The sequence below is a fragment of the Globicephala melas genome, chromosome 9 (genome assembly GCF_963455315.2).
Source record: "Globicephala melas chromosome 9, mGloMel1.2, whole genome shotgun sequence".
Lineage (NCBI taxonomy): Eukaryota > Metazoa > Chordata > Mammalia > Artiodactyla > Delphinidae > Globicephala > Globicephala melas.
Genome location: NC_083322.1, coordinates 5566581 through 5590407, shown reverse-complemented (window position 1 = coordinate 5590407; position 23827 = coordinate 5566581). Strand labels below are relative to the sequence as shown.

The 23827-nt window shown below is 46.4% G+C and overlaps 1 protein-coding gene across 14 annotated transcripts in view; it reads right to left on the bottom strand.

Annotated features, from left to right (window-relative positions):
* Positions 1 to 23827, bottom strand: part of PRKAG2 (protein kinase AMP-activated non-catalytic subunit gamma 2) — a 276868-nt gene that overhangs the window by 45013 nt on the left and 208028 nt on the right. For 11 of the 14 annotated variants that reach the window (XM_060305086.2, XM_030854266.3, XM_030854267.3 and 8 more), the window contains one exon: positions 14317 to 14386. The exons of the other annotated variants lie outside the window; for them this stretch is intronic. In XM_060305086.2, the coding sequence (XP_060161069.1) occupies positions 14317 to 14386 (70 nt within the window). Of the gene's footprint in view, positions 1 to 14316; positions 14387 to 23827 lie in introns of those variants that run through there. 14 annotated transcript variants of the gene reach the window in all.

The window sequence follows — 23827 nt, the reverse complement described above, 5'->3', positions numbered from 1 at the left end:
CTGCTTGAGGAGGCGCTGCTAGTGCTGGAGGCACGGGACCTTAACGTACAACGAACGCTACACGAAGGCTGCAGCAGCCGTTCAGCAATCCAGTGCCACCGTGTCATCTATGATAAGAAAAAAAGAGCTGCTACCCAGACACAGCTGGATCGTGTTTTCAGCCGGGTAGATAGAACTGAGTCCAGCAAGGAACCGGACCCTGTGCCGTCAGCGTCGGGCGTGAGTGACATGGCAGCTGGCCCTCCGCCTCCTGTTGCTGACGACCCTTCAGCTCTACCGTCTCCCACCTCCTCCCCCTCCTCCAGTCAGTAACTCTTCTTGCCTGTCACTCGGTGCCAGCCCCTGGATGCCAGCTGTTGTACTGCACTACTGTACTTTTCACGGTACTGTACTGTAAGATTAAAGATGTTCTTTATTTTTTGTGTTTGTTTTTAATGTATTAGTAGTGTGAAAAGTATTCTAAACCTATTACAGTACAGTACTATATAGCCGATTGTGTTAGTTGGGCATCTAGGCTAACTTTGTTGGACTTAACAACAAATTTAGACTTACGAATGCACTCTTGGAACGGAACTCGTTTGTATGTAGGGAACTTACTGTGCTTGGAATATTTCTGTAGAGGAGAGGTATCTGTCGGTCTGTCTGTCTCAGTATAGACTCACGGTATCCATCCCATACTCTGAGTCACAATCCGACAACCATGTCAGGATCAGTGCTGCAGCCGGCAGCGTCCACCCTGATGACGGGGCTGTGTGGGGCACGGCCCACGTTCTCCTGAGTCCGCTGGGGCTGTGACTCCCCGCCAGGCCCCCCAGGACTTCCCTGCTCACACCTGCAGCCCCCAGGCCAGCAGGGCGTGGAGAGCTGGGCCCTCTGTTCCCTCTGCAGCATCACCAGCCCCCAGGTGGTGACATGTGTGCCCTCACCACTAGCGGCTTACATCCGTGTGGTACGTCTGTTACAATTACTCAATTGCCTTAGTTTCTCTCCCTCCAGGACAGCACCTCACATGTAGCCCTGTCTCCTTGGGCTCCTCTTGGCAGTGACAGCTCTTCACACCTTGGTTTGATGGTCTCGGTAGTTTTGAGGAGCACTGGGCAGATACTCTGGAGGATGCCCTTTGACTGGAATTTGATGTTTTTTTCTCATGATTAGCCTGGGGTACTCAGTTTTGAGGTGGATCTGTAACACTATCTTTTTTTAATGTAAAAAGCTTGACCAAGCAAAGCAAAATGACACTAAAATGTATTTTGGTTTATGATAAGGCTAGATTATTACTGATGCAATAACATCAACAACAAAAGTGTCAGCATTTAAAGTCAGGAGAATAAAGTAAAATACCATAAAAATGTCATTGCTGGGCTTCCCTGGTGGCGCAGTGGTTGAGAGTCCGCCTGCTGATGCAGGGGACGCGGGTTCGTGCCCCGGTCCGGGAAGATCCCACATGCCGCGGAGCGGCTGGGCCCGTGAGCCGTGGCCACTGGGCCTGCGCGTCCGGAGCCTGTGCTCCGCAACGGGAGAGGCCACAACAGTGAGAGGCCCGTGTACCGCAAAAAAAAAAAAAAAAAAAAAAAGTCATTGCTTCTCTACATTTGGTAAAGCTTGTTGATGAGAGCACCATTTGTATTATTTAACTATGATGAAGTCCAAACTGTACCTGAAGGAAGAAACGCATTGAAACAGAAAATAAGAGTATCCGGAGTTTAAACCAAAAAGGAAAAACACCCCCAAAAAACCAAAACCATTCAACAATAACAGGTTGTTTGGAATAAGTTATTAAAATTCCTGAGAAGGCAAGTTCAAGCTCTCGTTATTCAAAAGGTAACTGGGGCTCAGAAAGTATCGCCGCGTCCCACTGTTGGGTTATTTTATCCGTCCCCGGGGAGAAGTGTAACTGCAGAGTGTCACGCTGGCACCTGAGCCGCTGGTCTATGAAAGCCACCCGCCGTGGAATGACGTTACGCCGTCCAGTCACACGCTAACCCAGCATCAGCCCAGGGAGCTACTGAAGAGTGCTACTGGGAAGGAGAAAGTATACGTTAAAGTGTTTACTCTGTGAAGGTCAACAGAACCACCTGGGAAATGCAACATCTCAGTTTACGTGCAAACAGCTGTGTGCTCTAACCGGGAAGGCACGGCCGAGTGTTTCTCTCCCTGCAAGCAGATCTGCTCACACACCACCCTTGCAAGTCCTCACCGCAGCACAGCACCTCACACGCCGCGGCCCCAAGGAGTTTCACACCCTGGGATCCCGTGGACACTTCCTTTTCAAAGGCAGCTTCCGAACTCTGGGCCCGTGTCCTCGTGCCTGCCTCTACTGGGCGCACGGCCCAGGTGGCCACTGGACTCCTACCTGCCTTTCTGTATGGGCTGAATGGTGGCCCCCACAAGATACGTCCACCTGGAACGTCAGAACGCGGCCTTATTTGGAACAAGGGTCTTTGGAGACGAGATCACCCTGGATTATCAGGTTGGGCCCTAAATCCGATTACCAGTGTTCTTACCGATGAGAGCGGACGCAGACACAGGAGAAGTCGATGGAGGCAGAGATCGGAGTGATGCGGCCACGAGCCACGGGACGCCTGGGAGCACGAGCAACCACCGGAAGCCGGGACAGAGGCCTGGGACAGATTCTCCCTGGAGCCTCCAGACGGGACCCGCCCTGCGGAGCCCCTGAGCTCGGATGTCTGGCCTCCCGAGTGTGGGAGAATAAAGTTCCGCTGTTCCGAGCCACGAGGTTTGTGGCACTTTGTCATGGCGGCCTCAGGAGCCTCCTCCACCTTCCAAGTTCAGTTCACGGGCCCCCTGCACCTTCCCTAAAGGCCCTCAAGGCACCCGCACCCCTCCACTGTGAACACCCCCGCGAGTGCTCTGCGAGCGACGCCCTTTCGGAGCCCTGATGTGCCTGTGCCAAAGCTATAGACCTGCTTTAGGCGGCGGCTTCTGAGGCAGCAGACGGTCCCCAGCAAGCTCCTCACGGGTGTCAGGACAAGCTCATGCCTGCTACATTGTATGTCACTGAAAGACACAGCCATGAAAGGCAGGGGCCATGGTAACGATTCGATCCCCATCTTAGAGAGCTGAGCGTGCAAGGACGAGAGGCGTTCGTTCTAAAGCAAAATTTACACATTGCCCAAATGTCACTAAAAACACCCCAACCAAAAAACACTAACTCCTTATTTCCAATCCTGTAATTTTAACTTAACGTAAGACACTTCATTGTAATTCCACCACGAAAAAGGTTATCAATAGGTTAGTTATTTTAAAATTTGTCTTTTATGCTTTATTCTATACTTAGAAACATAAGTTTACTATATTCATATAGAATCTTTTCTATTTAGAAAACCATTTAAAATAGTTAAGCAAGAAATAAGCGAAAAGGGGAATATGGAAGTTAAAAGCATATGGAAAAGATGAAACTCTCATATACATCCGTTTTCTTAAAGTGCTTAGAAACATGAATATTAACAAAGTCAAAGCTTAAATATAATTGTACAGGACTTACAAAGTAGCAGAATAAATGAAGTGCATTAGATTTTTTTCCCTTTCCATGCTTTGTGCATTCGGTTCTGTGTGTGCTGGGGGCAAAAGTGTCCACTGAAGAGGGACATGCACATGCTCTGCTAGGTAAGGGGGCAAAGAGTTACTAAGAAAGAAGGAAAAGCGTAGGTAAGTAAAGGCACAAAGCTTCCCCGATTAGATAATAGCTCAAAGTTAGCTGCAATAAATGTCTAAGGAATGTCACAGACCCGACAAGGCTGTGACCTTGAAATGACAGTGAGCCCCATCCATTTTACAATGGCGTTGGGTTTAGTTCTGTGAACCACAGCCAGTGTTGCCTCTTTTTCAGGAAACAGAACCCAATTACTGTACCAAGCCGGAGCAACAGAGAGGACCAAGGTTAACGCACAGGGATCCAGCCCCCAGCGCCAGCAGGCCAGCGAGGTGAGGAACACCTTGACGACAGGGATGCCAGGGACAACACGCGGCCACCCCAGCCCACTGCTTTTTGTAAAATGTTTTCTTTTTTTCCTGTGGTAAAAGTCACATAATGTAAAACGGAGTTAAACCAACTACCGTATCTATGGTTACTATTGTGACCATATTTAACAGCACAGTTCAGCGGCACTAAGTACAGTCACATTGTCGTGCAACTCGCATCATCATCCACCTCCCGGATTTTTCACCTTCCTAAACGGAAACTCTGTCCCCGTGAAACAGTAACTCCCCATTCCCCCGCCACCTGCCCACCTCCCCGGCCCCTGGCATCTACCAGTGCACTTGCTGACTCTACGATTTGACTATTCTAGGTACCTCGTGTAAGTGGAATCAAACGGTACGTGTCTGCGCCTAATGCTCATTGGAATGCATTTCTAAGGTTAACTTAATACACGTCCTGTGAACAGGCTGTACCTTCTTTTCTCCCCCCGTGCTATACAGCAGGCCCTCACCAGCCATCTACTTCATACACTGCAGTGTACAGATGTCAGTCCCCACTTCTGCCAAACACGCTTTCAGCAATTTAAAGGAGTCTCCTTCTCCCTCTAGCTTAATAAGGATTTTGTAAAAGCAACATATGTTGAATTTTATCAGTTGCTATTTCAGTATCTACTTAGATGACCAGAGGTTTCTCTCCTTTAATCTGCTGACATTAACTCCTCGGTGGATTTCTTAACAAACTGCAGCCCTGCATTTCTGGGACAAAACCTTGTTTGGTCACATGAGACTGCACGGCTCATCCTGCTGATGTTTTTGCAGGAGTCCTGCCCGTATGCTAAATGCCAGGTTAATCATTTGTTTTCTTCTTTGCGCGCTATCCTCTGGTTCTGACGTCAGGATCGAGCGAGCTTCACAGAAGGAGCTGGGAAGCCGCCATCTTTCCCTAAGCCCTAAAGTTAATTCAGATAACCTAGGCCTTAACTGTTTCTTGAAGGTTTTACAGAAGCTACCCATCAACAGGCTGAATACCAGGCCTCTAATGCAGGGGCAGAGGAAGGGCGAGGACCTTTCATTACTTAAAAAACCCCCAAAGCCTTTACTGAGATAATTCACATCCACACAGTTCACCCATTTAAAGTGTACAATTCAATTAATTACTTTTTAATTTCTTCTACGGTGACTGATGAAAGGGATAGTTAACCAAGAAAATACGAACTTGTAAAATTTACTCAAAAGTGATTGAAAAGATTTTTAAACATATTGATATAGTTTGACATATTCAGATTTCTTTTCAAGTTATTTTCTAAATCTCTGCATTTATAATTAAGAAGCCCCTCTTATTTCTAATACTTTGCGTTTTCACTCATTTTTTTCCTCGAACAGACTTGACACAGGTTTATCCACTGAACTGGTCTTTTCCAAGAATTAAGCTTGTGCTCTTGTGGAACAAGGCTACTCTCTGATTTGCTGTCATTTCAGTAGCATTTTCGGGGGATGAGAGAGAGATGAACGCATTCAGCAAACCGTGTTGACTCACAACGTGGCAGCCCAGCTCGGTGCACCAGGCAGGTGCACTGAAGGCTGGCTTGTCACCGTGTCCCCACCAGCGTGCTGCAGTTTTGACATCTGGACACCATGCAGTTCGGACGCATCCTGACTCACTGCAGTTACCAGTGCTTAAACAGATGTCCGTAAATGCACGCACATCTTTGGGGTTTAGCAATACAACGGATCTTTCTGCGGTGGGGCCCTGGCTGCCTCACTATCGTTCTTACAACATGGGTAAGTGCTGTTCAAATCAGAATACGAAAGATGATCTGCAGAGTAAGGCACTAACAATATACGATTCCCTGAGAAGCTCACAGGCCTGGGTCCTTTCCTCGGGTACATCAGGGAGCAGGCCAGTCTTCTCCAACGGGGACTCTAGGACTTTGAGGCTCCAGGGGGAGCGAGTGCAGGAGACAGAACAGGGCAGATCTAGACCAAACCTGTACGAGAACTGTCATCACCTTCTGTGTGACGCTGAGCAAATTCCTGCATCCCCTGGGCCTGAATCTCTTCGTTCGTAAGATGGGGATAACACCATCTTTCTTGCAGAGTGATTCTGAGGAATGGGGATAAATAAACTCAAACATTCAATCACAAATGCTGTCCACTGGGTGGTAGGGACGACATCCACACGGGGAAGAGTCCGACGGTGCAGACACCGAAGCCATCACCAGCCAGATGGCTGTCGCCGGATGATGCACTAACGGTGGCTTGATTTTGAAATTTACGCTCAGTTGCCTTTTTGGTCCTTTCTAGGGTCATCATCATAGTTATACCTTTAGAGACTGCACTACACAGCAGGTACTCAAGTGACTGTTACATTCAGGTTACTTAATGCACGTATAATCCTATTAGCTAGGAGCTATTATTGTTTCCTACTCACACTTGAAGAAACTGAAGCTTGAAATAACTTGCCTAAGGTCTCACAGCTATTAAGTAGAAGAAATGGGACTCCAATCTGGGTCTGACTCATGCTCTTAATTACACGACACTAATTATATATGCAGCTTAAGGGGGGGGCATGCCACACGTGTAAGCCTCAAAGCTACGGGAGTCACTGTGAAAAGAGCCCAACAAAGGTAAAAATACACACGTGAGAACGTGGACGCGGACATCCCCGAGGAGGTCTTCATGAAACAACTACGCGTTCCATAGTATGTGGTCTAAAATAACGATTTATTGGTAGCAACTTACTGTTAGAAACAAATGATCGAAGTACGACCTAAGATAAAATAAATCAGGTTATTAACAAAGTTCAGAAACCTCAGTGATGTGACATAAACTCAGATACATAGGAAATAGCTCAAAGTGGGACAGAAGCGACAAAGTAAAAGATTTAAAAGTGACTAAAATTTGACCGAAAGGTTCCCAAATTAGTTTCCTCCCCCAAATGACTCTCCTTTTAGTATCCGAGTTAAGCCGGACTTCATTCCCCCTAATATCAGTGCAAGTGCGATCACAGCCTCAAAAGAAAGATCTAAAAGACTTTCTCCTCAGGCACCAGGTTACGCAAGCAAGTCATCACGTCTCTATCCGCCGTTACTGCCTCTGAGTTGTTCAGCCGCGGGACACAGTCTATTTTGACCTCACGCTTAGGAGGAGAAGCCTCAGTGCATCTGGGAGGTATATGTGGGTCATCTTACAGCTACCTTGTCACTGCTCTTTGATTAGCACGCATAAACTTGGCAAGTGGATTTCCTCTCGTTGCCTTATTTCTTTATAAGAAACAACATTAACCACTGAAGTACACTGAGCCCACGTGCCAGAGTGAAACGTAAAGCTCCAAAAACTACACGTGTTCACGTATGCGGCAAACACTTACTGAAACGAGGTCTCAGTCATCATCATATCTTTGAGACCTGGCAATAGTTAAGTTTTCAGTCCCCATGCTCACAAGAGCTTCCACAATGGCAGAGAAACATGAATAAATGCCTTTCACCTTAACAGCCCCATCAACCATGAGGGATCATGAGATAATATGTGAAGGCCTGTCTGGGGCTTCCAGAAAGGCAATTTTCCCGAGGAAGTGACACGTAGGCTGAGACCTGAAGAAAACTAGCAGGTGGCCAAGAGGACAGGGAAGAACAATCCAGGGAGAGGGAACAGCCTGTGCAAAGTCCAGCAGGCACGGAGGAACGAGGCCAGGAGGAGGGAGGTGCGCGGTGAGGTGGGCAGATGGAAGAAGGAGGTAAGTCTGGGCTCCAGCCTAAAGGCAAAGGAAAGTCAGAGCAGGCTTTTAAGCCCGGAAGTGACACGATCAGATACATGTTTTTAAAAATATCTCTAATTGCAGCATGTAAAGTTGATTGGAGGGGGCGAGAGTAGATGCTGGAGAGACTAGGCTGTTTAATAGTCAATAGAAAGGTGACGACGGCGGAGACAGGTACGTATTCAGGAGGTGAAAGCGAGAGGACTGACCGCTTGGGTGTGGGAGAGTGAGAGAGCCATAGCTCAACGTCATTCTTCTTAAAAAAACAAAACAAAAAAACAGGTGAACGTGGTAGCACTTACTGAATTAGGTTGGGGGGAAGAAAAGAGGCGCGAGGGAGAAGCAGGGGGACAGACCAGAGAGACGGTGCGATGACTCAGGCAGAGACATCCAATAGGCAACCAAATACTCAGAAGGGAGATCTGGCTGCAGATATCTCTTTGGGCATCATCAGTTATTAAAGCATCGTGGTAATTAAACACTGGGCAACAGGCAGATGGTAACTGAAGCCATGGAAGTGAGGGAGATTGCCTGGGGGAGGGCCCAGGAGGAGAAGACAAGTGGCTTGGGGAAGAGCCAGGAGCGAGCCCCATAGCTAACGTTCAAACGCATGGCTTGTGAATCAGCCCTCACTCCACCTGCTACTACAAAACAAAACAAAACGGAAAGGAAGAAGGGTAAGAGCCTTCAAGGAAACAACGAGCGGGCAGGTTTGAGGAGCGCGCCAGGAGTGCTCCGCGGGAGGAGGGAGCAGAGGTCACCCCTGGTGACGCCTACGAAGAGTGCAAAACGGGAAGACGATTAAGTGTCTACTGGAGTTTGCAAAATGGAGCCGCGAGTGACCAACTCAGGGAATTTGGGTGGAGTGGTGGATATGCGCTGAAGAAGGAATGGGAAGCAAGGAAATGCAAAGAGGGTTTCCAGATAAGGGATTATTTCATGTCGGTTACGAAGACCGGCTCAGAGCCTGGGCTGCAAGTCTAAAGCCTGTGTTTGAAACCTGGCGACCCCACCTTCCCAGATATGTCCTCCCCCCGCCCCACGGTCACTTATTTAACCCCTCTTAATCTCCTACTCTATAAACAGAGAAGATAAAAATATTTACCCCTTAAGAGTTGTTTTGGGGATTAGATGGGATAAATGTAAAGGATTTATAACAGTGCCTCAATATACGTAACATACGCCGGTTACTATAATCATAGAAAAAGGACAAAAATCCTTCCAGTTTATTCAAATAAATTCCAAATGCTTTGCGGTGGCAAAATTTTCCCACTTTAAAATTCACAGGTAAAATGTAAAGTCACAGGGGTCCTGGCATAACAACTTTGCAAGGGCTCTGCCCACCCCACGCAGAGCCGTAGGGTGGAAACACCCCGGCCATGGAGCAGACAGTCTGACTCGCTGGCCTGGACTCCTGCCAGCGCCTGCTGGGGCTGCTGAGGGCTCACCAATGAGCAGGCAGAACCAGTCATGAGCGGGAAGGTCGTGGAGGTCCCTTCATCATCGTGGACATGACTCAGCGCGGCCCTGCTTCCTGATGACTTGAGAAGCCCGGTGGCAGGTCCCACTTACGGATCCTCAAACCCTGCCGCGCACTCCTCTCTTGGTTAAAACAGTCAGGGGTCTTAACGTTTCAGATAACAAAACCTCCCGCAGCCTATAAAACAACTACTCTATCTTATCAAATCTAAGATACCATCAAATGTGAACCTAAAGTCTGTGAAAATGGCAAGCTTTCAAACAAGGGGTCAGCCGGAGCAGAAAACGTTTAATTGTAAACATTTCATAAAGCTGTAACTATGTTTATAAACAAGAAACAATAAACCTCTTCTCTAACGTAAGTATGCAGGCTCAGCAGGGAAGGAAAGAGTCTGGAAGATAGATTATCAGAGCCTCTAATACGACGAGACGATCGGCCAGCAACCAAGCTGCCATCACAAACCTGGTCACCACCAGAGGTCAGCACCCCTCACAGGACAGTCAATCAGCCAAGTGGACCCAGCTGAGCCTCACTTATCAAAGCTAAGTGATAAGGGGACACTTTAAAAGGTTCCACAAATTCACAGGAAGACATTCCCCCTTAAGTAAGTTAGGGCAGTGTTTCTCAAACTTGTTTTCATTATCCACCGCCCCCAGCCTTTCTATACATTGCCCCCTCAACTGTCCTACCCCCATGAAACTTTAATACCACAGATACATTGTATATCCATTCGGGGGCCCTTTGGAGAGCCAGAAACCACTGTAATAGCTAAGATTTTTTGTCCCCCAACAAGAACCAATCTTTGCTCACTTCAGGGCAATGTCCCCCAGTTGAGAATGAACAAGTTACAGTGAATACACGTTTTTGGTTTATTGTAGAGCGGTTGCTGGTCGCTTTAGGTCATATTTTCAAGCTGGAAGGAAAAGTACAAGTTCACCAATGCTGGGCTTTGGTCTACCGAGAAAACCCACAATGACAACAGAACAAGCAAGCAACGCCCCAAGAGAGAAGGATTATTCAAGAATACAGCTACTTCATTTCAGAACTGGGCCTACGATTCCAAGATCCTTGACTGAAAAATAATGCTTTCCCCTCGCTTGTACTTCTGCCCCCACTTCTTCCCTATTTTTGATCGTGCAGACTAGCTTGACCAATCTTGCTAGGAAAATAAGTTTGGAGACAAGTTCTGAAAAGCTTATCCTTTGGGAAATGCCTTGCAGGTGAGGAAGGAACAGCTCGGACAGAAAGGACCGCCTGGACTGAAGGAAGCGGGCAGGTGGTGAGGGGAGAGGGGACAGGTGACTGGGAAGAAGCGACTTGCTGGAAGCCCGAAGAAACCGGAGAGTCTGCGACAGCTGGAATGACAAGAAGGCGGCGATAACGCAGGTGGTTCCCAGGGGCCGTAAAGTTCTTGAGGTAGTGCCAGAATTACAGAGTTATTAATCATGAATAAGTTTCTGAATACTCATCGACTTGAGAAGGCACTCACGGGCTGCGTTTAGGTGCTTACGAAGGTGCTGGGCCCTGTGGTTAAATAAGTTCAAGACGGTTAATCTTGATAAAAACAAACAGGTGTGGCTGATATAATTAAACACTCGAAACGCAAACACATAAAGTGACTGCTATGGGCTGGCACTGCTCGCATCACTTTGCAGATACCGAATCATTTCATCCTCCCGTCGTTCCCACAAAGGAAACATAAACACTGAATGTAGTCACTGAGATACCAAAACACCGCTGAGCACCGACGAAGTGCCGCCATATCGCCTGCTGGGAAGAGAAAGATGGATTATGGAGAAGCACAGAAGGGCTTTAGGGAGCGGCCTCGGAGAGGGTGAGACTTGGGCTGAGCTGTGATGTAGGAAGGTTGGCAGGTGGAAAAAGGGAGCAAGAGAAGGTCTTACCCTCCAAGGGATGTAAACCCTCAGGCACCGAGACCATGAAGGGTCACAGAACAGGGGTCTGGCTAACTCTGCCTGTGGGCCAAACCTGGCCTCTTTCTGTAAATAAAGTTTGACTGGAACGCAGCCCTGCCACTTGGACCGCGTTGCTGCTTTGCTGCTGCACGGGCAGGCTGAGCAGTCTTGACAGGGACGGAGACCGAGACCATCCGGCCCTCTACAGAAAAAGTTTGCCCGTGCCTGTTCTAGAGCCTCAATATTCAGCGCAGGGTCTGTGAAGCAGCAGCAGCAGCAGCACTTGGGGGCTGAGCAGAAATGCAGACTCCCAGGTTCCACCCCAGACCCACAGAACTAGACTCTGCCTTTTAAAAAGCTCTCTGGCAGGGCTTATGCACAGAAAGCTCTCTGATCATTGGTGTGTACGGCCGGGATGAGGCGGTGAGGCTGCAGATGAAGAGAAGTCTGCATGTATTCTATACACAGACCCAGGAAAGTGGTAAAGATTTTCCCGTAAAGGAGTGGTGCTGTCAATTCACGCTCTGGAAAGGTCCCTCTGTCAGGGTGCGATGGTAGGAAGAAGTGGGTGGGCACTTGGTGTCAGAACCCAGGCAAAAGAGGACCTGGACAACACATGGGAGACAGAGGCACCATTTCTCCTTTCTTCCCAGAAGCAAATTAACGTTTTAAGAGATTACGCCAACTTCACTAATGCCTTTCTAACGAACAGAGTATCTGTTAGAATTTATTAGGAAATAGGCAAAGACTTGGTAACAAAAGTATTAGCGATCACGTGTTTCCATGTATACCAGCTACATCCCCATCTAAGGAAAGCGTCCAGATCGCAATGCACGAATGATGACACCGAGTGAGTAAGAAGGAAGCTGGAAGATTAAATGAGGACCTATTCAACAGCTAGGTATCAATATTATGTAGGCTGCTAACACATCAGCTCACAGGATACTATGTAAAGGTGTAACGTCCTACTGTTAGGACGCATTGTTCCCCCGAATAAATGTAAGATTCTGCTTGATAGTCAGTTTTTCCATAGTTTGCATGAATAAGCAATCTAAAGTTCAGAAGGAACCAAGCAGCACTTAGACAACCACGCCAACACTACCCCTTCAGGCTTGGCTAACGGCTTCCAAACAACTGCTTTTTAACACTGTGCCTCCTTAAGAATCTGGAAAAATCTGACAGGGTCATTTGTGGGATTCAGTACGCTTCAGAGTAATGACAGCAACGTCGATAAAAACAGATGAGTGAAAACGGGAAATTCCTTGTCTTAGACGCTTAGGTTTAGTATTTTATACTCATTCCCTTGGCAGAAACAATGCAAAAGAAATAAGGCATAGAGATATTTCTCAAATATCTACTTTGAGAAATGCAATATAATTGAATTAATAAATCTCAAGTAAGAAAAAAAACTCCATCAAACCTGTACTGAGAAAAATCTCTATGGACGATGCATTAATAAAAAGCTTAAAAAGTCCATGAGTTCAGTACAATGGTAGATGGCACTTAAACAGTAACAGTAACTAACATGTACTAAGTGCTTACTGTGGATTTACATTGTACTAAATACCATTACATGGATTATCTCATTTAATCCTCAAAACACCCCCGATATTAGCTCCACCTTATGAATGGGAAAACTAAGGCACAGGGAGGTTAAGTAACTTGTCCAAGGTCACACAGCTTAATAAGAAGGTAAGATACGGTCTGAAGCTGGGCCTATGCTCTAAACCATAACTATGGCACCTCTCCAATAGCATCTGCTCTCTACTTTCCTTTGCCCCCATGTGAATCTGCAAAATGATTAAATGCGATGGAGTCTCATTGTTACTGAAATCAGGGACAAAGAAAACTCTATGATTTAGATATTCAGAGTCTTAACGAAAGGGGGGGCACACCATACTGCCCCGTGGACAGTGCCCCAAGTTTGACCTGCAATATAATAAAATCACGGAATAATGAGGTGGATTCGATTGAACACGCTGGATTATTTTTCAGTAGGACAGAGTGCAAATTAAGCCCTAGTCAAATTCTGCAATGTATCATGTAACTGCTTGTTAATAATAAATATGGCGGCAGACTTTTAATGATCATTACTATGAACACGTTATCTTCTGGCTAACATGTCTGTGAAATGCGGGAACTCTAAAACATAAAATAAACGTAGGCACCGGCCTGATGCTGTCAGCTTAACGTTCTCATAGTGGTTGCGCTTATTTAAGGAACTGCCTGACTGTAAATAAACAGAAGCATTAAAGTAAAGTTGGCAGAGGGCACAGCATCCACATGGCACATGCTTTGTTCCAGGGGCTTTATTCCATCAATACTCTTGGAAAAAAGAGAACTCACTAAACGAATAATGGAAAAACACAAGATAGTGTGGAGGTCTTTTAAATTCCTCACATTGTCAAGCATCTTATACAAAGTTCTCTTTAGACTTTGAACTCATCATATCTCATTTTCAATACTAATTCTGCCAAAGAACAAGCTCATCCCCTTCAAATTTTAACAGTTTCAACATAAGATCCAGGTGAAAGCTCATCACAGTCCCACGTTAAATATTCATTTTGCCAAAGAACAAACTCATCCCACCACATTTCAACAGCTTCAAAATAAGATCCAGGTAAGAAGAAGAAAACGGGGCAGGAAAAGGAAAAATACCGAGTGAGCGAAGAGAAGACAGGAACGATGGAATGACAGGATCACCTGAACTCAAAACCAATTCGCTAAGCCGCCACCGCTTTTCCTATTGAACTTTCCCTATCAAGACAAGAAGACACACCCTGCTGGTGGTATTTTCACAAGTACAGATAAGGGAACCACTGTGTGTTATTTAAAGGTACGGACCATAGGCATAATCTGGGGGTTACCCCTACATGTATGGTGGCATTACAAACAATTACTACTGCACGTCACCTTGCTCTCATTCCAGTTCGGCTTGTAAGGACAAAAGGACCGACCATCCGTGTGGATGGCCGGGTTGCGGGCTCCCCTTAGAACCCAGCAAGATTTCGCCACCGAAAGGCACCCGCGGCCACTGCAGACACGCTCTGCCGGCTCCGCGTCTCCACCGCCAGCCCCTGCAGGGCGCGCCGCCCGAAGCCGGACGGGCGGTGGGCGGCTGGGTCCCGCGGCCTCCGGGGCGTGAACCCCGTCTGTCCCCGCGCCCCGGCCCCTCCGGGCCCCCGGCGTAGACACGGAAGCGCGTTCCAGCGGGGGGCACTCACCTTCTTCTTCCAACTCGAATTTCTCCAGCATGCCGGCTTCCGCGGGTCCCGGGGCCGCCGCCAGCGCCGCCTGAGGAGGAGCAGGACAGGGATCAGCATGCGCTCGGCCGCGCTCGTCCCCGGCCGCGCGGGCGGGGGCGCGGGGACGCGGGGGGGTGGCGCGCGGGGGCGGAGGGCGGGGGTGCCGGGGATACAGGGGCGCGGCGCAGGCCGCGGGGGGCCGGAGGGCCGGGGGGCGGCGGTGGTGCGAACGCGGGGGGCGGGGCCGAGGGGCGAGCGGCCAGGGGGCGGGTGCAGGCCGGCGAGCGGTTGGGGGCGCGGGGGCGGGACGAGGGGGACTGGGGGGAGGCGCAGGGAGGCGGGCGGGGAGCGTGTGGGGGGGGGGGCGGGGGCACGGAGGCGGTCTCTGCGGCTCCGCGGAGCGCTCCGGCCTAGCTCCGCGCCGGGTCGCTGGGAGGAGGGGCCTCCCGGGCGGCTGGCGGGGCGGGGGGCGGCGCGGCGCGGCTCGGCCCGCCCGCACTGCACAGAACGGGCGGTGCGGCCCAGCCTCCGGCCCACCCCCGCCCCAAGCCGCAGGTGGCGCGGGCCGCGGCCTAACCTGCCGCCCTCCCCGAGTGGAACGGCCCGCTCCCGGCCTCCCCCTGGCGCCTCGCGCGTTGGTATGGACCGGCGAGATGGAACCGTGGGACTAGGACCCCGAGGAGCCAGGGGCTGGCTCGCTCGAGGGCGGCCGGGGCGCCCTTCTGGCCGCATCCCTCCTTCCCGCCAGGGCCGCCGACCGGCCATTAGCAGAGGCCCGTTTTCTCATCCTTGCCTCGTCCTCCCATCCCACCGCTCACATCCGCTCACCTTCCCCCGCCACCCACGGCAGCGCGTCCCTGCAGGTTTAACCTGCGCAGGTGTGGTCTCGGCCAGCCCGGGGGGTGGGGCACGAGGGGAGCGCTGCCAGGTGGGGGCGGGGTGGGCGGAGCGACGTGCCAGGGAGAGGGGAATGGAGGCTGCAGGACCCCAGGGGGAGATGACCCCAAAGGCGGGGGTCGGGGTGGAGGGGAGTGGGTGAGGGAGTGATTGCTTGCTTTTCTTTATAAAGTTTAGACTAAATTGCCCATCCCTTTCGCCTAATAAAAATTTTGTTCTGTGGAATATACGTACTGTAGATGCACTGTGTCGCTATCAGTTTTACCCACCATGGAACTCTTTAACGTGCTTCCTCTCTTCATAGCCCATTCTCTTCTTTGGGGAGCCACTGCCAGAAGCACATACAAATCTAAATCTGGCCCTGGCCACTCCTGTCACCCTGGATCTGGGTATCTGAGACTCTCCAATCGCCAACTCAGGTTGGCAGGCAGCGAGGCTGGCAGCCGAGAGCTTCCTGGAAGAGCAGGGTAACCAGAGAGGGGACAGGCACCCCATTCCGTGAGGCTCTCCTGTGTTACAGGCAATGACTGCCCCAGGTGCAGGGGGCCCTTAGCTCACTGCAGAGTGCAAGGGCCCTGATAAAGAGATTAGCTCCCCAGCGCTGATTAAGGCTGTGAAGTCCCGCCCCCACCAAAGGAACTTGGTTCTGTCACTCTTGCAAGCCTAGCCTGGAGGAGGAAGTACTTAAATTTCCTTTATGCTTTCTTTCTGCTCTGTCATCTCAGTTGGGCCAATACCCAAGTCTTTTTTTTTTAGTCACGCCATGTGGCATGAGGGATCTTAGTTCCCCAACCAGGGGTCAAACCCATGCCCCCTACATTAGGAGCATGGAGTCTTAACCAATGGGTCACCAGGGAAGTCCTGCCAATCCCTAAGTCTTAATCTTTGCCTTAAAAAATGTGGGGGGAGGAAAAGAAGACAGAACTAATTTTGTAAGACATGGTGGTAAAAATGCTCAGCTGTGTCATGCTTAACAGCAAAAGACTGAATGCTTTCTCTCTTAAGTTCAGGAACAAGGCAAGGATGTGTGCTTTCACACTGTTCTTAATCAACACAGTACTAGAAGTTCTAGCCACTGCAACAAGGGAAGAAAAAAAAATTAAAGGCATACAAATTGCAAAGGAAGAAATAAAACCATCCCTATTTGCAGATGACATGGTTGTCTTCATAGAAAGTCCCAAGGAATCTACTAGATAAACAAACAAACAAATCCCAAAACACCAAAACTAGGACTAATTAGTGCAGCCAAGGTTACAGGATACAAGATCAACACACAAAAATCAATCACGTTCAACACACAAAAATCAATCACATTTGTGCTAACAATGTTCATGCTAACAAGGAACACGTGGAAACTGATATTAAAAACAATATTATTTATGATGACCACAAAGAAAATTAAATACTTAGGTATTCACTTAAGAGAACATGTACAGGGCTTCCCTGGTGGCGCAGTGGTTAAGAATCCACCTGCCAATGCAGGGGACATGGGTTCGAGCCCTGGTCCGGGAAGATCCCACATGCTGCGGAGCAACTAAGCCCGTGTGCCACAACTACTGAGCCTGTGCTCTAGAGCCCATGAGCCACAACTACTGAGCCCACGTACCTCAACTGCTGAGGTCTGTGGGGCTGGAGCCTGTGCTCCGCAACAGGAGAAGCCACTGCAATGAGAAGCCCGGGCACCGCAGCAAAGAGCAGCCCCTGCTCGCCGCAACTAGAGAAAGCCTGCGTGCAGCAACAAAGACCCAGTGCAGCCAAAAATAAATAAATAAAATAAAAACTCAACAGGAGAAAAAGAAAACAACCCAATCAGAACATGGGCAAAAGATATGGAGGCATTTCACTGAAACAGATAGAAAGACGGCAAAATAAGCGCATGAAAACATGTCCAACATCATTAGCCATTAGGGAAACGCAAATCAAAACCACAATAAGCTATCACTACACCCCTATTAGAATGGCCAAAATAAAAACAGTGACCACACCAAATGCCAGTGAGGATACAGAGAAACAGAATCACTCGTGCATTGCTGTGGGGATGCAAAATCATACCACCGCTCTGGGAAACAATTTTGCAGTTTCTTATGAATCTAAGCTCCCAACTGCCATATGACACATCAGTGGCGCTCTTGGGCACTTATCCCTGGGAAAACGAAACATGTTCACACAAAAACCTATGTATGGGGCTGGTGGGGGGAGACCTTCAACATGGTGGAGGAATAAGACATGGAGATCACCTTCCTCACCACAAATACATCAAAAATACATCTACATGTGGAACAACTCCTAAAGAACACCTACTGAATGCTGGCAGAATACCTCAGACTTCTCAAAAGGCAAGAAACTCCCCACGTACCTGGCCGTGTGGCTGACATGGTCTTGGTGCTCCAGCTGGGTGTCAGGCCTGAGCCTCTGACGTGGGAGAGCCGAGTTTAGGACGCTGGTATACCAGAGAACTCCCGGCCCAACGTAATATCAATCGGTGAAGAGTTCTCCCAGAGATCTCTGTCTCAACGCTAAGACCCAGGTCCACTCAACGACCAGCAAGCACCAGTGCTGGACACCCCATGCCAAGCAACTAGCAAGACAGGAACACAACCCCACCCATTAGCAGAGAGAGGCTGCCTAAAATCATAATAAGTTCACAGACACCCCAAAACACACCACCAGACGCAGTCCTGCCCATCAGAAAGACAAGATCCAGCCTCATCCACCAGACCCCTCCACCAGGAAGCCTACACAGCCCTCTGAACCAACCCTACCCACTGGGGGAAGACACCAAAAACAATGGGAACTACGAACCTGCAGCCTGTGAAAAGGAGACCCCAAACACAGTAAGTTAAGCAAAATGAGAAGACAGAGAAATACACAGCAGGTGAAGGAGCAAGGTAAAAACCCACCACACGAAACAAATGAAGAGGAAATAGGCAGTCTACCTGAAATGGAATTCAGAGTAATGATAGTAAAGATGATCCAAAATCTTGGAAACAGAATGATGAAAATACAAGAAACATTTAACAAGGACCTAGAAGAACTAAAGAGCAAACTAACAATGATGAACAACACAATAAATGAAATTAAAAATTCTCTAAAAGGAATCAATAGCAGAATAACTGAGGCAGAAGAACGGATAAGTGACCTGGAAGATAAAATAGTGGAAATAATTACTGCAGAGCAGAAAAAAGAAAAAAGAATGAAAAGAATTGAGGACAGCCTCAGAGACCTCTGGGACAACATTAAATGCACCAACATTCGAATTATAGGGGTCCCAGAAGAAGAAGAGAAAAAAAAAGGGACTGAGAAAATATTTGAAGAGATTATAGTTGAAAACTTCCCTAATATGGGAAAGGAAATAGTCAAGTAGTCCAGGAAGCACAGAGAGTCCCATACAGGATAAATCCAAGGAGAAACATGCCAAGACACATATTAATCAAACTATCAAAAATTAAATACAAATAAAAAATATTAAAAGCAGCAAGGAAAAAACAACAAATAACACACAAGGGAATCCCCATAAGGTTAACAGCTGATCTTTCAGCAGAAACTCTGCAAGCCAGAAGGGCGTGGCAGTACATATTTAAAGTGATGAAAGGGAAAAACCTACAACCAAGATTACTCTACCCAGCAGGGATCTCATTCAAATTCTACAGAGAAATTAAAACCTTCACGGACAAGCAAAAGCTAAGAGAATTCAGCACCACCAAACCAGCTTTACAACAAATGCTAAAGGAACTTCTCTAGGCAGGAAACACAAGAGAAGGAAAAGACCTACAATAACAAACCCCAAACAATTAAGAAAATGGTAATAGAAACATACATATTGATAATTACCTTAAGTATAAATGGATTAAATGCTCCAACCAAAAGACACAGACTGGATGAATGGATACAAAAACAAGACCTGTATATATGCCGTCTACAAGAGACCCACTTCAGAGCTGGGGACACATACAGACTGAAAGTGAGGGGATGGAAAAAGATATTCCATGCAAATGGAAATCAAAAGAAAGCTGGAGTAGCAATGCTCATATCAGACAAAATAGACTTTAAAATAAAGACTATTACAAGAGAAAAGAAAGACACTACAGAAGGATCAAGGGATCAATCCAAGAAGAAGATATAAAAATTGTAAATATTTATGCACCCAACATAGGAGCACCTCAATACATAAGGCAAATGCTAACAGCCATAAAAGGGGAAATTGACAATAACACAATAATAGTAGGGGACTTAAACACCCCACTTTCACCAACGGACAGATCATCCAAAATGAAATAAATAAGGAAACACAAGCTTTAAATGATACACTAAACAAGCTGGACTTAACTGATATTTATAGGACATTCCATCCAAAAATAACAGAATACACTTTCTTCCCAAGTGCTCATAGAACATTATCCAGGATAGATCATATCTTGGGTCATGAGTCAAGCCTTGGTAAATTTAAGAAAACTGAAATCGTATCAAGTATCTTTTCTGACCACAACGCTATGAGACTAGATATGAATTACAGGAAAAAATCTGTAAAAAATATAAACACATGGAGGCTAAACAATACACTACTTAATAACCAAGAGATCACTGAAGAAATCAAAGAGGAAATTAAAAAATACCTAGAAACAAATGACAATGAAAACACGACGACCCAAAGCCTATGGGATGCAGCAAAAGCAGTTCTAAGAGGGAAGTTTATAGCAATACAATCCTACCTTAAGAAACAAGAAACATCTCAAAGTAACAACCTAACCTTACACCTAAAGCAATTAGAGAAAAAAGAACAAAAAACCCCCAAAGTTAGCAGAAGGAAAGAAATCATAAAGATCAGATCAGAAATAAATGAAAAATAAATGAAGGAAATGATAGCAAAGATCAATAAAACTAAAAGCTGGTTCTTTGAGAAGATAAAATTGATAAACCATTAGCCAGACTCATCAAGAAAAAAAGGGAGAAGACTCAAATCAATAGAATTAGAAATGAAAAAGGGGAAGTAACAACTGTCACTGCAGAAATACAAAGGATCATGAGAGATTATTACAAGCAACTATATGCCAATAAAATGGACAACCTGGAAGAAATGGACAAATTCTTAGAAATGCACAACCTTCCGAGACAGAACCAGGAAGAAACAGAAAATATGAACAGACCAATCACAAGCACTGAAATTGAAACTCTGATTAAAAATCTTCCAACAAACAAAAGCCCAGGACCAGATGGCTTCACAGGCGAATTCTATCAAACATTTAGAGAAGGGCTAACACCTATGCTTCTCAAACTCTTCCAAAATATAGCAGAGGGAGGAACACTCCCAAAATCATTCTATGAGGCCACCATCACCCTGATACCAAAACCAGACAAAGATGTCACAAAAAAAGAAAACTACAGACCAATATCACTGATGAACATAGATGCAAAAATCCTCAGCAAAATACTAGCAAACAGAATCCAACAGCACATTAAAAGGATCATACACCATGATCAAGTGGGACTTATCCCAGGAATGCAAGGATTCTTCAATATACGCAAATCAATCAATGTGATACACTATATTAACAAACTGAAGGAGAAAAACCATATGATCATCTCAATAGATACAGAGAAAGCTTTTGATATAGTTCAACACCCATTTATGATAAAAACCCTCCAGAAAGTAGGCATAGAGGGAACTTACCTCAACATAATAAAGGCCATATATGACAAACCCAAAGCCAACATCGTCCTCAAAGGTGAAAAACTGAAACCACTTCCACTAAGATCAGGAACAAGACAAGGTTGACAACTCTCACCACTATTATTCAACATAGTTTTGGAAGTTTTAGCCACAGCAATCAGAGAAGAAAACGAAATAAAAGGAATCCAAATCAGAAAAGAAGAAGTAAAGCTGTCACTGTTTGCAGATGACATGATACTGTAAACTACTAGAGCTAATCGATGAATTTGGTGAAGTATCAGGATACAAAATTAATGCACAGAAATCTCTTGCATTCCTATACACTAATGATGAAAAATCTGAAATAGAAATTAAGGAAACACTCCCATTTACCACTGCAACAAAAAGAATAAAATACCTAGGAATAAAACTACCTAAGGAGACAGAAGACCAGTATGCAGGAAACTATAAGACATTGATGGAAGAAATTAAAGATGATACCAACAGATGGAGAGATATACCACGTTCTTGGATTGGAAGAATCAATATTGTGAAAATGACTATACTACCGAAAGCAATCTACAGATTCAATGCAATCCCTATCAAACTACCAATGGCATTTTTCACAGAACTTGAACAAAAAATTTCACAATTTGTATGGAAACACAAAAGACCCTGAATTGCCAAAGCAATCTTGAGAAACACAAATGGAGCTGGAGGAATCAGGCTCCCTGACTTCAGACTATACTACAAAGCTACAGTAATCAAGACAGTATGGTACTGGCACCAAAACAGAAATATAGATCAATGGAACAGGATAGAAAGCCCAGAGATAAACCCACACAGATATGGTCACCTTATCTTTGGTAAAGGAGGCAAGAATATACAGTGGAGAAAAGACAGCCTCTTCAGTAAGTGGTGCTGGGAAAACTGGACAGCTACATGTAAAAGAATGAAATTAGAACACTTCCTAACACCATACACAAAAATAAACTCAAAATGGATTAAAGACCTAAATGTAAGGCCAGACACTATAAAACTCTTAGAGGAAAACATAGGCAGAACACTCTATGGCATAAATCACAGCATGACCCTTTTTGACCCACCTCCTAGAGAAATGGAAATAAAAACAAAAATAAACAAATGGGCCCTAATGAAACTTAAAAGCTTTTGCACAGCAAAGGAAACCATAAAGAAGACAAAAAGACAACCCTCAGAATGGGAGAAAATATTTGCAAATGAAGCAACTGACAAAGGATTAATCTCCAAAATATACAAGCAGCTATTGCAGCTCAATATCAAAAAAACAAAGAGGACTTCCCTGGTGGAGCAGTGGTTGGGAATCCTCCTGTCAGTGTGGGGGACACGGGTTCAAGCTGTGGTCTGGGAAGATCCCACATGCTGCGGGGCGGCTGGGCCCATGCGCCACAACTACTGAGCCTGCGCTCTGGAGCCCGCTAGCCACAACGACTGAGCCCACATGCCACAACTACTGAAGCCCGTGCGCCTAGAGCCTGTGCTCCGCAACAAGAGAAGCCACCGCAGTGAGAAGCCGGCGCACCATAAAGAAAAGAAGCTCCCGCTCGCCGCAACTAGAGAAAGCCCACGTGCAGCAACAAAGACCCAATGCAGCCAAAGATAAATAAATGAATTTAAGACAGACAAACAAACAAACAACCCAATCCAAAAATGGGCAGAAGACCTAAATAGACATTTCTACAAAGAAGATATACAGATTGCCAACAAACACATGAAAGGATGCTCAACATCACTAATCATTAGAGAAATGCAAATCAAAACTACAATGAGGTATCACCTCACACCAGTTAGAATGGGCATCCTCAGAAAATCTACAAACAAGAAATGCTGGAGAGGGTGTGGAGAAAAGGGAACCCTCTTGCACTGTTGGTGGGAATGTAAATTGATACAGCCACTATGGAGAACAGTATGGAGGGTCCTTAAAAAGCTAAAAATAGAACTACCATACAACCCAGCAATCCCACTACTGGGCATATACCCTGAGAAAACCATAATTCAAAAAGAGTCATGTCCCACAATGTTCATTGCAGCTCTATTTACAATAGCTAGGACATGGAAGCAACCTAAGTGTCCATCGACAGATGAATGGATAAAGAAGATGTAGCACATATATACAATGGAATATTACTCAGCCATAAAGAGAAAAGAAATTGAGTTATTTGTAGTGAGGTGGATGGACCTAGAGTCTGTCATACAGAGTGAAGTAAGTCAGAAAGAGAAAAACAAATACCGTATGCTAACACATATATATGGAATCTAACAAAGAAAAAAATGGTTCTGAAGAACCTAGGGGCAGGACAGGAATAGAGACGCAGATGTAGAGAATGGACTTGAGGACACAGGGAGGAGAAAGGGTAAGCTGGGACGAAGTGAGAGAGTGGCATGGACGTATATACACTACCAAATGTAAAACAGATAGCTAGTGGGAAGCAGCTGCATAGCACAGGGAGATCAGCTCGGTGCTTGTGACCACCTAGAGGGGTGGGATAGAGAGGGTGGGAGGGAGACGCAAGAGGTAGGGGATATGGGGATATATGTACACGTACAGCTGATTCACTTTGTTATAGCAGAAACGAACACACCATTGTAAAGCAATTATACTCCAATAAAGATGTTAAAAACAAAAACAAAACCAAAAACCTATGTATGAATGTTCACATCAGCTTCATTTGTAACAGCCCAAACTGGAAATAACAGATGTCATTCAACAAACAATGTTACATCTATACTGTGGAATACTACTCAGCAGTAAAAAGCAACAAGCTATTGATACATACAACCACGTGCATGAATGTCCGGGGAAGTATGCTGAGTGAAAAAAGCCAATCCCTGACGGTTATATATGGTATGATTCCATTTTAGAGAACATTCTTGAAATGAAAAAAATTATAGAAGTGGAGAACAGAT